The following is a 12,620-nucleotide window of genomic DNA, read 5'->3' on the forward strand; positions in this document are numbered from 1 at the left end:
GTGTCTGCGTGGGTTTCCTCTGGGTGACTGTCTTTGAGGAGTGTGGTGTGGTCTTCCTGTCTCTGCGTGGGATCCCTCCGGGTGACTGTCTGTGAGGACTGTGGTGTGTTCTCCTTGTGTCTGTGTGGGTTTCCTCCGGGTGACTGTCTGTGAGGAGTGTGGTGTGTTGTCTTTGTGTCTGTGTGGGTTTTCTTACGGGTGACTGTCTGTGAGGAGTGTGGTGTGTTCTCCCTGTGTCTGCGTGGGTTTCCTCTGGGTGACTGTCTTTGAGGAGTGTGGTGTGGTCTTCCTGTCTCTGCGTGGGATCCCTCCGGGTGACTGTCTGTGAGGACCGTGGTGTGTTCTCCTTGTGTCTGTGTGGGTTTCCTCCGGGTGACTGTCTGTGAGGAGTGTGGTGTGTTGTCTTTGTGTCTGTGTGGGTTTTCTTAAGGGTGACTGTCTGTGAGGACTGTGGTGTGTTCTCCTTGTGTCTGTGTGGGTTTCCTCCGGGTGACTGTCTGTGAGGAGTGTGGTGTGTTGTCTTTGTGTCTGTGTGGGTTTCCTATGGGTGACAGTCTGTGAGGAGTGTGGTGTGTTCTCCCTGTGTCTGCGTGGGTTTCCTCCGGGAGACTGTCTGTGAGGAGTGTGGTGTGTTCTCCTTGTGTCTGTGTGGGTTTCCTCCGGGTGACTGTCTGTGAGGAGTGTGGTGTGTTGTCTTTGTGTCTGTGTGGGTTTCCTACGGGTGACTGTATGTGAGGAGTGTTGTGTGTTCTCCTTGTGTCTGTGTGGGTTTCCTCCGGGAGACTGTCTGTGAGGAGTGTGGTGTGTTCTCCTTGTGTCTGTGTGGGTTTCCTCCAGGTGACTGTCTGTGAGGAGTGTGGTGTGTTCTCCCTTTGTCTGTGTGGGTTTCCTCCGGGTGACTGTCTGTGAGGAGTGTGGCGTGTCCCCCCCCTTTCTCTGCATGGGTTCCCTCCGGGTGACTGTCTGTGAGGACTGTGGTGTGTTCTCCTTGTGTCTGTGTGGGTTTCCTCCGGGTGACTGTCTGTGAGGAGTGTGGTGTGTTGTCTTTGTGTCTGTGTGGGTTTCCTCCAGGTGACTGTCTGTGAGGGGTGTGGTGTGTTCTCCCTCTGTCTGTGTGGTTTTCCTCCAGGTGACTGTCTGTGAGGAGTGTGGTGTGTTCTCCCTTTGTCTGTGTGGGTTCCGTCCAGGTGACTGTCTGTGAGTAGTGTGGTGTGTTCTCGCTGTGTCTGTGTGGGTTTCCTACGGGTGACTGTCTGTGAGGAGTGTGGTGTGTTCTCCCTGTGTCTGTGTGGGTTTCCTGCAGGTGACTGTCTGTGAGGAGTGTGGTGTGTTCTCCCTGTGTCTGTGTGGGTTTCCTCTGGGTGACTGTCTGTGAGGAGTGTGGTGTGTTCTCCCTGTCTCTGCGTGGGTTCCCTCCTGGTGACTGTCTGTGAGGAGTGTGGTGTGTTCTCCCTGTGTCTTCGTGGGTTTCCTCCGGGTGACTGTCTGTGAGGAGTGTGGTGTGTTCTCCCTGTGTCTGCATGGGTTTCCTCTGGGTGACTGTCTGTGAGGAGTGTGGTGTTTTCCCTTTGTGTTTGTGTGGGTTTCCTCTGGGTGATTGCCTGTGAGGAGTGTGGTGTGTTCTCCCTGTGTCTGTGTGGGTTTTCTTTGGGTGCTCCGGTTTCCTCCCACGGTCCACAAAAAAAAAAAAAAAACACTTATTGGTAAGTGGATTGGCGACTCAAAAGTGTCTGTAGATGTGAGTGAACGTGTGAGTGTGTGTTGCCCTGTGAAGGACTAGTGGCCCCTCCAGAGTGTATTCCTATTTTATTAGTACTTGCATTAAAAACTGTTTTCTAAATAATTAAAGATGGAGGAGTGTGAAGCAAGTTGTGCAGAGCTGAACATTTTATCCATTGTGAATATAAAAGCAATCATAACATCCTCGTACTCTGATGATATTTTAAAATCATTGCATGTCAAAAATGTGAGCCAGTGAGCCTGTCAGTAATAAGCTATGACTGCCCTTGGCTAGTGTTCAGGCAAAGTCGTACACTCGTGTGTGTGTGTGTGTGTGTGCGTGTGTGTGTGTGTGTGTGTGTGTGTGTGTGTAAAGGGCCCAGTGGAGAAAAGCAAGCCTGATGTTATAGGCCCAGCGCCTAGATGCAGACGATAAAAAACCTTAAGGCCTGATGGATTATTTTTTCCAGATCTTTTTCTGTCCCGTGCAGATTTTCTGGAAAGAAAAACGCTTCGATGGCCAATTAATAATAGATGTGTAAAAATCGACAGCGGCATTCTGAGCGACTCAGAATGTGCCCATTATCTGGGCGCAGACAAAGAGAGAGAACGAGAGGGAGGGGAACACAGAAGAGCTTTGTCTTGAGCCCACAGCACATGGAAGAGTTCCACTGTCAGTTTGCTGGAAAACTCAATCAGTCTTGCCTGAACCGCCCAGTTTTTCGAGGAGATGAGATGGCTGAATGGGAAGCTTTCTGCTGTTCCCCATCCCCTCCTCGTCCGGATGCTTGCCAGGCCTTTGGAGCGAAATGTCAGCTTCACTTTACCTGCTGTCTTCTTGCCTACCTTTCATTGATCGCTGAGCTTGCCGTCCGGAGTGTGGACTGCATTGACCGGTCACCCTCCTTCGGGTCAATAAACAACCCACAGCCCTTATTAATTTATTTATTATTGTTGGGGGTTTTTATACTGGCATATGTAAGCAAGATCTGGCAGACAAGTGTTCTGCAGGCCCTCAGGTTATTCAGTCGAGTTTGCCTGGAGGCGTTTGACGAGGGAAGAGAGACTTGTCTAGTTCCTTTTCTTCCTCTTTTTGTCCTACATCACGCTGTGAATCGATTTCCAGCACCTTACTTAGCCGCCGTGAAAACAGTACAGCCGACTCTTCCTTTGTGGAAGTAGTTTAAAGCCGGGCCCCACTTGTCATGCAAAGTGACAGAGAGAGACATCGCTACTTCTTTTCAAGTGGCGGTCCTTTTCATCAAATCCCCACCGCTCTGGTTTGCATAGGCAACTCTTCTAGTATCCTACTAGGTTTGTTGTGGCAGGCTTTTCAACTCCTGACAGATCTGATGACAGATTATTTAAACGCAGCGTCTCTCGCTCTCGCTACGCCGTCCTCAGAGAGCAATTCCTCTGCCCAGCGTGGGAAGCTATCTGCGCGAGATGCTTCAGTTAGAGTCGTTATCTGATCCCCTGCACTTGTGCAGTGGCTCTCTAAGTCTCTCGTCACCAGTCCGACACAATCAGCCACTAGCAATGGACGCGGGGATTAATGAATGTGAGCTCGCCAGATTATTTATGATGTCTGTCTGCGATCCGACTGCCGTTTACACTCTCCGAGTCATCCCTGCAGCCCTCGCCAACTGCAAAGGCTGGCTGAGATTTACATCCTCGTAAAACGCTTCAGAGTGATTTAAGATGCCATGAGGTTCCACCCATCAGAAACCGGACAAAGTGGCTGGAGTGCACACAAGTCTTTTGACTGACGGGGTTCTCCAAATGCCTTCGCTCATTCTGACAGCCGACCACAATTCTCGTCTCTCCACTGCACGCCTGGAATGCCGCCACAATGTTGTTGGACTTCCAGCCACTATATAAAGCTGTTTCATTTAAACTCTAAAGTTACTTGAGACTTCCAAAGAAGCAATGTCCTCAGCTTTAAGCAGGAAAAGAAAGGAAACTGTCTGAAGAAGTGTGAAAGGAGAAAAGAACTGCCTTTCGCTGTTTGTTTTTCTTAGTCAAGCTTTAAACGTCATGTAGCATTTCAGACTGTCATCTCCAACCTCTGGGATGTGTGCATTTGCCTGTCAAGACAAAGTGCAAACTAGCGGTAGAGCTTGATGTGACTGACAGACCTTCAGGCGTTCGGTACTTGTTACATTTTAACATCGCAGCCCCCTTCTTTAGAGTGTGTTCTTTGGTTTGGAAGACGGTTTGCGGTGGTGGAACCTCTGCTATCAATTACGTCCAAAAGAAAACAAGCAGAGGCTAGAGGCACGCTCATGCACTGCTATTCCTTTCAGCGTGGCTTTAGTGAGCTGTCCAGACGCCAAGGCTTCCCAGCAACAGTGCCAGACTGGAGAGACAACCAGCACTTCATTTTTGCTCTCTTCTTATCTTTACCCCTCATCCAAGCTGTTGGAGCAACTCCAGCGTGGATCCTCTTTAGCTTGCTTCAGCCAGCCAGATAACATGAGCCTCTGTTTTCCTCGTGCTTCAACAAGAGTGGTCTCCCGCGTGTCCTCTCCGGGAGTTTTGCCTCACCATCTCAGATTGTGTCCAAACTCCTAAATTGGCTCAATTAGATTCCGACAGGAAACCATGGCAACCTGTCGGAGCTGTACTCCAGGGTTTGGCTTGAAGCGGACCCATTCTTTGGAGTGGAGAGAAACGGCCCATTGTCCAAAACTTGGTGACCAGCCAAGACTTACGCCAAAGGGATGGGCGCTTCTATACAGTAGCCCAAGTGTGCTGCAAAGACAGTGGCCCGCAGGGAACATGTGAGTCTGGGGTTCAGTAAAGCGCACAGGCCACCCTCCGGGGCTGGAATCATGCATTGTCAGGTAGTGTTTAGTCAGATTACTGTGGGTAACTGGGGGAAAATTGAGGGTTTCGGCTAGGTCTCTCTTTAAAATGTAAGTCTTCAGAAGCGCTGAAGGAAATCAAGCTGAAAACATCTCAAGTTGAGCGTAGGTGCTGCTCAAATTTGCAAGGAAATTGGCTTCAGATGGCCTTCTGAATTGAAAGGCCAGTTGGAGTACTAATGTTGCCTTGTTTCAGGTAGCAGTTCTTTGAGGTTTTATCAAAACATCAGCTACAAAAGCTGTGGAAGGTAATGCATCACTGGGTACCATTTAAACCAGCTGTGGGCATGTTCTGGAAAATAGATGACAAGACCAAGGCTGTGTCCACAGGTGTGAGTGAATGGGTGAATGTGTGAAATTGTCAAGAGCTGTATGTGAGTTTGTTAGTGATTATGTGGGTGTGTGATGCACTGTGATGGACTGGTCCCTGTCCAGGGTGTCTTCCTGCATTGCAGCCCAAGGTTCCAGGTGGGATTCGTACCCCTCATGAAGCAATTACAGAATATGAATGAATGAACAATCCCATATTTCAGGTGTAAGACTTCTGCAGGCCAGTTTTGATAACTGATTTTCACTCTGTTACTGTGTAATCTGCAATCCACGATCATATCTATCCCCATTTCTCTCTGTCCCTAAACCCCAGAGCACACACACTTCATCTCTTGAGCTTTATACTGTAAGCAGTGTTGTTGGAGTGGGCTCTATTGAGCCTCCCACTGCTGTAAGAGGAAGAGATTTTAGTCTCAGGACTCGGGAGGATAAGTGGATCACACTCGCTCTCAGCATGAGGGCTAGCATGCTCGCTTAGTCAATACTTGACTCACTCTGCCAATATAAACTGTCTGGGCTATTATACACTTGGCACTTTACAGTTAATGCCACTTAATTAGCTGTTATTAGTTCCCTTTGGTTCTTGTCCAGTCAGAGTGATTAAAATAATTAAATTAAAATCTTCACTTTAACGTACATTCATTTGTATACCTTCAGTTTTCAGATACAATTTTTAAAATGTTTTTATATTGTCACTTTCCAAAGAAAAACGTATCTCCAAAATAGCACCTTTACAAAAGAATGATTTTATGTAATTTTGGAGCATTTCTGTTACTTCATTCATCAAGAAATTGTCCACGTGTCACAATGTGAAGCACAGCTGCGTCTGTTCATGTAATATAAATATTGACAGAAATCGAGATACATGTTTTTCTCTGTTGGAGTTGCATGATATAGATGTAAAATGTGAAATGTTGATTTCAATTTTTGAATATTGCAAATATATGTGAAGCAACACACTGATTAAAATGATGACTCTCTTACTGATGAAGGAAGGAAAAGCTAATAGCCACTTACAGCACAGCTATTTTGTATGTAATCATATATCTTCATCCTGGTCAGATTCACGGTGGGGTCAGAATCACTGGGTTTGAGGCAGGAACACACCCTGGATGGTGCGTTAGACTACCACATGGCATCACTTACACCAGTGGGCAATCTCACGTAGCCAAATGACCTGCCAAACTGTGTTTTTGGACTGTGGTGGAAAGTGGAGACAGTGGAGAATAGCTACTAATATACTCCTCATGGATAGTCACCAGAGGGGGAATCGAATCCAGGACCGCAAGATCCTGAGGCAGTGTGGCAGTGACACAACCTGAATCACCATCGTGCCATCTTAAGCTATCAAATTTAATGCTTTAATGGGCTAATGGAGTAACCCCATTAACACACTTTCATAGTTTATGCAGAGGCGAACTGAAGCCAGAGATTCTTTGTAGAAGCTACCAAAGACCTCCCCCAGGGGGAGCTAGCTGTCCTCTGTGAAAATGGTGCAAGGGGGATGAGCAAGAGAGCTGGGTTAATATACACAAACCCGAGCAGGACCATTTTTATCGAGCTGCAGTTTGTCCATATCAGAATAAAATTTGTGTGAGACGAGTGATAGCAACGAGGACTTGTCAACAACAAACAACAACAAACACTGGGTAAAGTTGTATAATTGTGTGTAAACTTGACTTGTTCATACATTTAGGCTCTTTTATTTAAAAAAAAAAAGTGTTTAATATGTATTTCTCGGATGTGAGTCTGTCACAGACAGGACTGTTTGACTGGACTAACTGGCAGCTGACAGCATCCAAAATATGCACTTTTAATATTATTCCACAGTTTTTGGATGATTAAAGGTGTATTCCCAATGCACAGAGCTAACTACAGCAAGGAACAGAGGCAGTTATTCAATGTATATGCATTATATACAAAACAAAAACATATTATGGTGATACAGATTTGTGATGAAATTAGGCTTTACAGATTTTTCACACTGTGATGATGTTGATTATAGTCATCCCATAGCATAATGGCGTTCAAAGCAGAGTTCTGGGTCTTAATGAAATGACTGTGACCTGCTGTGGTCAAAATATCAAAAGGAACAAACCCCACAGCAGCATTTGCCCCTGTTTTAACAGCCCAGTTCAGAGCAATCAGTTTTAGCACCTGTTCCTTTAAATGATAAAGAGCCGCTCATTGTTCCCCTGACCCACACAGCAATGAGGAGAAGCTCTGGTTTTTGACAGTTTTTGCTCTGTTTTCTTATTTCTCATTCTCGTTTTTTTTACTCGGTGCTCTTACTGTATATCTCATTGTTCATTGTGTCAGTTTTGCTTTGTTGAACCTTGTCACATAAACACAGGTCCAGCTCTGTGATTGGAGAGACAGGACATTTCTAAAGTCTCTGCATGTGACCTAGGATACAGATTGGTTGGTATAGTCTTACAATATGGGGGTTGGCAGGCTCCTCATGCCCAAATGAATATGTACATGCCGTGAATAAGTGAATTTTTTTCTTACTAGGTTTCTTCTAGTGCTATCCTGTTTTGATGTGTGGTAATTTGATCGGTTGTGTTAATGTTTTGAAGATTTAAAGTCTGATTGCCCAGCCCTTGTTGACCATGTAAACAAGCAGGTGATCAGACATGTAAAATATGTTTGGTATTTGCTACGCCTTTGTGAGCCTGCGGTCCTGAGAGTGATTAAGTTCTTCAGAGACAGAGGTGCGATTCATCTTCATATGTGTTTGATTTGCGCATCTAAAGCCGCCTAACGAAGAGGTGTCTGAGCGTTTTAGTTTGAACAAGATGAGTAATTTGCCGCAAGTTCACCCTCTCCTTCCCCAGACATCAAGGTCTCCTCAGTTTTCACAGTCTGCCTCTAGTACGTGCTTGTCGCTACAGTCTCTCTCTCTCTCTCTCTCTCTCTCTCTCTCCTCACTCACTCTCCCCCAACCTTGAAAGCTGCCCATCCTTGGTTAATTAAGGCGAGCCACAACAGTGCTCTTCCTAATGACTGAATTGTGTATGACATTATCCTTAGCCCCGAAAGGAGCTTTTGTTTGCACCACAAGCATGCATTCTCTTACCACAGAGAGAGAGAGAGAGAGAGAGAGAGAGAGAAAGAGAAAACAAGCACGCCTCTGCAGCCCTAACTCAATAATGACTTCCCACGGGGGGAAAGAGAATACTGCGAGGGTTTGAAGTGCCGCTGCTGCCATGGGACTTCCTGCAGCCACGTCGCTCCAGGATGTTCCTCACTGTTTTTTTATGGACCCAGACACTCGGCTGGAGGACCCGCGCTTGCTTTCAGGTGTGTTTATGGGATGGCGGTGATTGTTCTGTCTTTCAGAATCTTCTGAAACTCGTGGTTGGAGGGCCATGAAAGAAGAGTTCTGAAGAAGAAGAAGTTCTTAATCAACTTTGCCTGGAAGGACGTTGACGGTATGGAGTTTTTGATCCTGCCTCAGCACTTCAACTCTGAGGAATAATGCAGTACGTATCCGACTGTGAACTTGAAGAATCCTCAGCAGTGAGCTGCGCAGTATGTACCCTGCATATATCTGACTACGAGCTCTGAGAGGTCTCACTGGTTCTCCTTATAGTCAGAGGGCTTGTGTTTGCCAGCTCTGTTGGTGTTATTGATTGCACGAGTCCAGAGATTTCTTGATGGCTGTTGACTGCGGTCTTCTCACACGATGTGGGAGGTTTGCACATGGAGGCATTCCTGCCGATCTGGGTTGAAGAGCTTGTTTACTTTGTCTTTCACCACATGAACACATAGACAAACACCAGAAACAGCAGTTCTCTGTCTAATGCAGTCTGTCTCTTCACTGTAAGCTGTTGTTTTTTTTTTCTTTTCCTCCCACCCTACTGCTTACAACATCCTCAAAACTCCTGGTTCCTGAGCCAGTGTACTCGAGGCTGAAGCTTTGTGTACACAGCCTCCTCCGGAGGCATTAGCCCAGTTCTCCCCACTCTCAATAGCTCGCCTCCACTCGGCTAGCGGGAGATCATTAGCCCTGTTCCGTAATAAGGAGGCATCTCGTTTCTCAGCGGTGGGTTAATTGAAACACCAGGGCTGCGGGTCCTCTCAATAGTGACGGGGCGGCTCAGACGCGCCCTCTTTTCTTCCCCTGGAGAATAACCCGCGACCCCAAACCCGCCCAGGAGCGCGACCTACCCCCGGACGCCCGCTAATCACCATGGTGATGAAGACCACTAGCTGCTCAGCGCTCTCAGTTGAAGCCACTTGAGTTTTGGCAGCGACACGGACACGTCGGCCTCATGAATAATGCATGCCGTCAGGGGCCCCCTGCGTTAAGGTCTTTACATGCAGCACATTGTCGTTGATTCCTCCTCTTTGTAAAGTTGCTGTTCGGTGCAGCATTTGTCCTCAGGGGAACTCTTTGTGGAAGCATGCAGGATGAACGAGGGCCAAGTTATTCAGGTTTTTCAAGCATGCTTTTTTTTCTTGGGAACAGTTTTGGTTTCATTTGCATGTGCCGTGTCCACAAATGCTTGGAGGGGAATGAGGGGGAAAAGTGTGCGATTTTTGGAGCGTGTAAGATTGTGTGTGTGTGTGTGCCAGTAGGAGTTCAAGTGAATGATCTGTGTTTTTTGGCAAATAATTTAGAGAGAGAGAGAGAGGGAGCGAGAGAGACGCTGTCTCAGTCCTAAAATAATTACTCCACCAGAGAGCAGGACTGATAAGCATGCACTAAAGTGCTACCGCAGAGTTCTCCCAGCAGTAGCCATGGAGACAGCTGCTCTGTGAGTTGAATGCTAACATCGCCGGCTTCTCTCCTCACACACAAACTCCAACTCTGTCTGACAGTCCACCAGCGTCTGTCTGGAAACAAAGGAACTTTATCTCCAACAAAACAAGGTCCACTGCCTTGTTACCGCTCGTGCTGTTCTCAACACACCCAGAGAGCTGTTGGTGTGGGACTGCTCTTACATGGGGAGGAGGGGAAGTGCAATTTACCACCATTTGTTAATGGCTTCTGTACTGTTCAGGTTCATTGTGTTAGTCTTTTTAGACACTGCAGGCTCCTGTATCTGTAAAGGTTTCTTTGATTTTACCTGCTGTAAAATACACAGTGTAAAATAGCCCCATGTTATATTAATCCTATGTTATAAAGCCAGACATATAATCCCAAGTTAAACTGATCCTATCCTATCAAACAAAACAGAAATATTAATCCCATGCTTAAAAAAAAACATTAACAATATTCACGTAGAAACTCTGGAGTATTGGGTACTGAGATTTTCCTGAGTGTTTTTTCACACATGTAGGAGTATTTTCAGTGACACATGGGTTCTTGAAACGGGAAATATTATACAGGCTTTAGGCATGGGATGGTGCCTGTGCAGCAGATACTCCGGGACATTAGGGGTCCTACTCACACCTGCACTCAATCAGATTTTAACCTGAGTTTGTACTTGGGTGCTAGCTGAGTCCGGGTAAAGTACAGGACAAGCGTTATAGGTGTCTTGCGTTCACACAAACAACTCTTCCATGTTAACTCTGAGGGCTGAAGTGCATATGTGGAAAGTGCAATAGACGTAATCCCAGGCTATAAAAAAAAATCCTGGAAATAGCGGCAGGTTTTATTAACCCTGTGTTTATAAAATGAACTGTAAAAACAATCTTGTGCTATGTTAATCCTGTGTGAAATTACATTATAACTGTCATTGGAGTCCGAAGGAGTCCGTGTGTATATCACTTTAAGCATGCGACTCTGAACAATGTCAAATGACAAAATGGAGGATTGTAGGCAGCGTTGTTGACTACTGACTCTGACTTGAAGCTAGAGACGCGCTGCTTTGACCTGTAAACAGAGCAGATTGTTAGAATCCGCAAAGTAATGTTTTGTCTTGTCTTCTAGAATATTCCATCAGCATGTTGATTTGGAGATTTCATTGTTCTGCTGTGTTGTCTATCACTGTGTAAAAGGTGTGTGATTCTGCTGTTATTGTTGTGTCCCTGAGCAAGCATGAACTATATAACCTCATTACCTTTTAATATGTCCTTGTAATTAGTCTCCTAGTATTTGTGCAAGTGATTGGTGTCTGATTTCATCTGATCGTCTTTCTGTTCCTGGTTTCTCCCTTCAGGTCCAAGCATATATTGGCCCTGGCAGATCCTCTACGTAACACCAAGCTGCAGAAGGACAACCTGGACCTGGAGCTGGCCATTCTGGAAGCAGCTGCCGAGCTCGTGATCAAGGAGGAGGAGGAGCAAAAGAGGCAGCAAAAAGAGGAGGAAACCTCCAGCAGTAGCAGTGAGGAAGAAGAGGATGACTCCAGCAGTAGCAGCAGTGAAGGAGAGGAGGAAGACTCCAGCAGCAGCAGCAGTAGCAGCAGCAGCAGTGAGGACGAGGAGGAAGAGTCCAGCAGCAGAAAGGAGAGGGAGAAAGGAGGAGAGGCTAAAGGGGTTTGCTTTCAACCTGAGCCCAGCCCCAGTTCACCAAAGATGGATGCAGCAGCCCCGGGCACCCCCCTCCCTCAGGAATCGAAAAGGCTGATCGAGGAGCTGAGTGAGAGGGTGGAGGAGGGGCTGAGGATCGAGGGGGACGTGCCTCTACCCTCCCGCTCATCCAGCAGTCGCGACAGAGAGAGGGAGGCAGACACAGAAGAGTCCCAGCCGTCTGCAGCTCTGACCGTGGGAGAAAGCACAAAACCTGCAACCAGCAAGGCTCTGTTAGAGACCCGGCCGTGTAGGAACCCTCTACGGATCCTGGACACAGAGGAACTGGACAGTGATGATGAGGACAAGCCAAATGAATGACTCGAGGAGGATCTGGAAAGTGAAGCATTGGAAACAGTATCTGGGATCTGGGAAAATAAGTTTCCTTGAATTTATTCAAGCACTTTAAAGGAATGTATTGAATATTGTTGGATCTTCTGCTCCCCCCCCCCCTTTATTTCCATTTCATTATATTCGCATGATTTGGTCTTAAAATGTACATTAAATATTTTCTATCCATTTTCTACCAAACTTGACGTGCTTCTCTTGGCTTTGTTGCCTTTAAACACAAAGGTCCTCTTAAAACTCCTGTAATGGCTTAGGTTCTCTTTCATTGCTTTGGAAAGATCTCAGGGCCTCGTTCTTATCTCAGCATGTGGATCTCTGCGGTCATTTCATCCGCTCCCTTCCTGTTTGTGTTGAGAACTATGCGCTCGCCGCAGACCAGCGGAAGATTAGCATGTTTCAGTTGTGCTGTCGTTTCCTTGGAAGTCTGAGAGCGAGGGGTGGTCACCGGGCGATAAACGAGGAGGAGACTCATATCAGCAGGAAATGTCAGCTGCAGCCCTCATCGCCCTCTTGGGAGAGCGTTGAAAGCTAGAGATATTTCAGTTCCAGTTGAGCCGGCGCTGACGAAATCTAAACACAGCCATTAATTCCCATTTTTCCCTGAGTGGACATGCCTTGCTTCTAGAGCGAAAATGTGGAATTGCACTTAACGATCAGTGCTCTTATTGAAATGCAGCTATGATTCTCTAAATGAATCTCTAGGTATTTGTTCACGAGGAATGCCAGAATAGACCAGATCTTCTTTTGACAATCTCTGAGTTTAATGTGTTAAGTTTCCCCACTTCAAACTTGTCGAGGCTGTTACGGTGTCTTCAGTGCGAAAGCCGTTTTTGTTGTTCAGCTGTCAGGTGTTTCCCTGACTCGAGATAATCACTGTACCACATGCCACTTTCT

The 12,620-nt window shown here is 46.6% G+C and overlaps 1 protein-coding gene across 2 annotated transcripts in view; it reads left to right on the forward strand.

Annotated features, from left to right (window-relative positions):
* Positions 1 to 11,891, forward strand: part of shq1 (SHQ1, H/ACA ribonucleoprotein assembly factor) — a 74,877-nt gene extending 62,986 nt beyond the window's left edge. For both annotated transcript variants that reach the window (XM_066665430.1, XM_066665431.1), the window contains exon 12: positions 11,027 to 11,891. In XM_066665430.1, the coding sequence (XP_066521527.1) occupies positions 11,027 to 11,699 (673 nt within the window). In that variant the 3' untranslated portion in view covers positions 11,700 to 11,891. The remainder of the gene's footprint in view (positions 1 to 11,026) is intronic.
* Positions 11,892 to 12,620: the final 729 nt, after the last annotated feature.

Source organism: Hoplias malabaricus, chromosome 3 (genome assembly GCF_029633855.1).
Source record: "Hoplias malabaricus isolate fHopMal1 chromosome 3, fHopMal1.hap1, whole genome shotgun sequence".
NCBI lineage: Eukaryota > Metazoa > Chordata > Actinopteri > Characiformes > Erythrinidae > Hoplias > Hoplias malabaricus.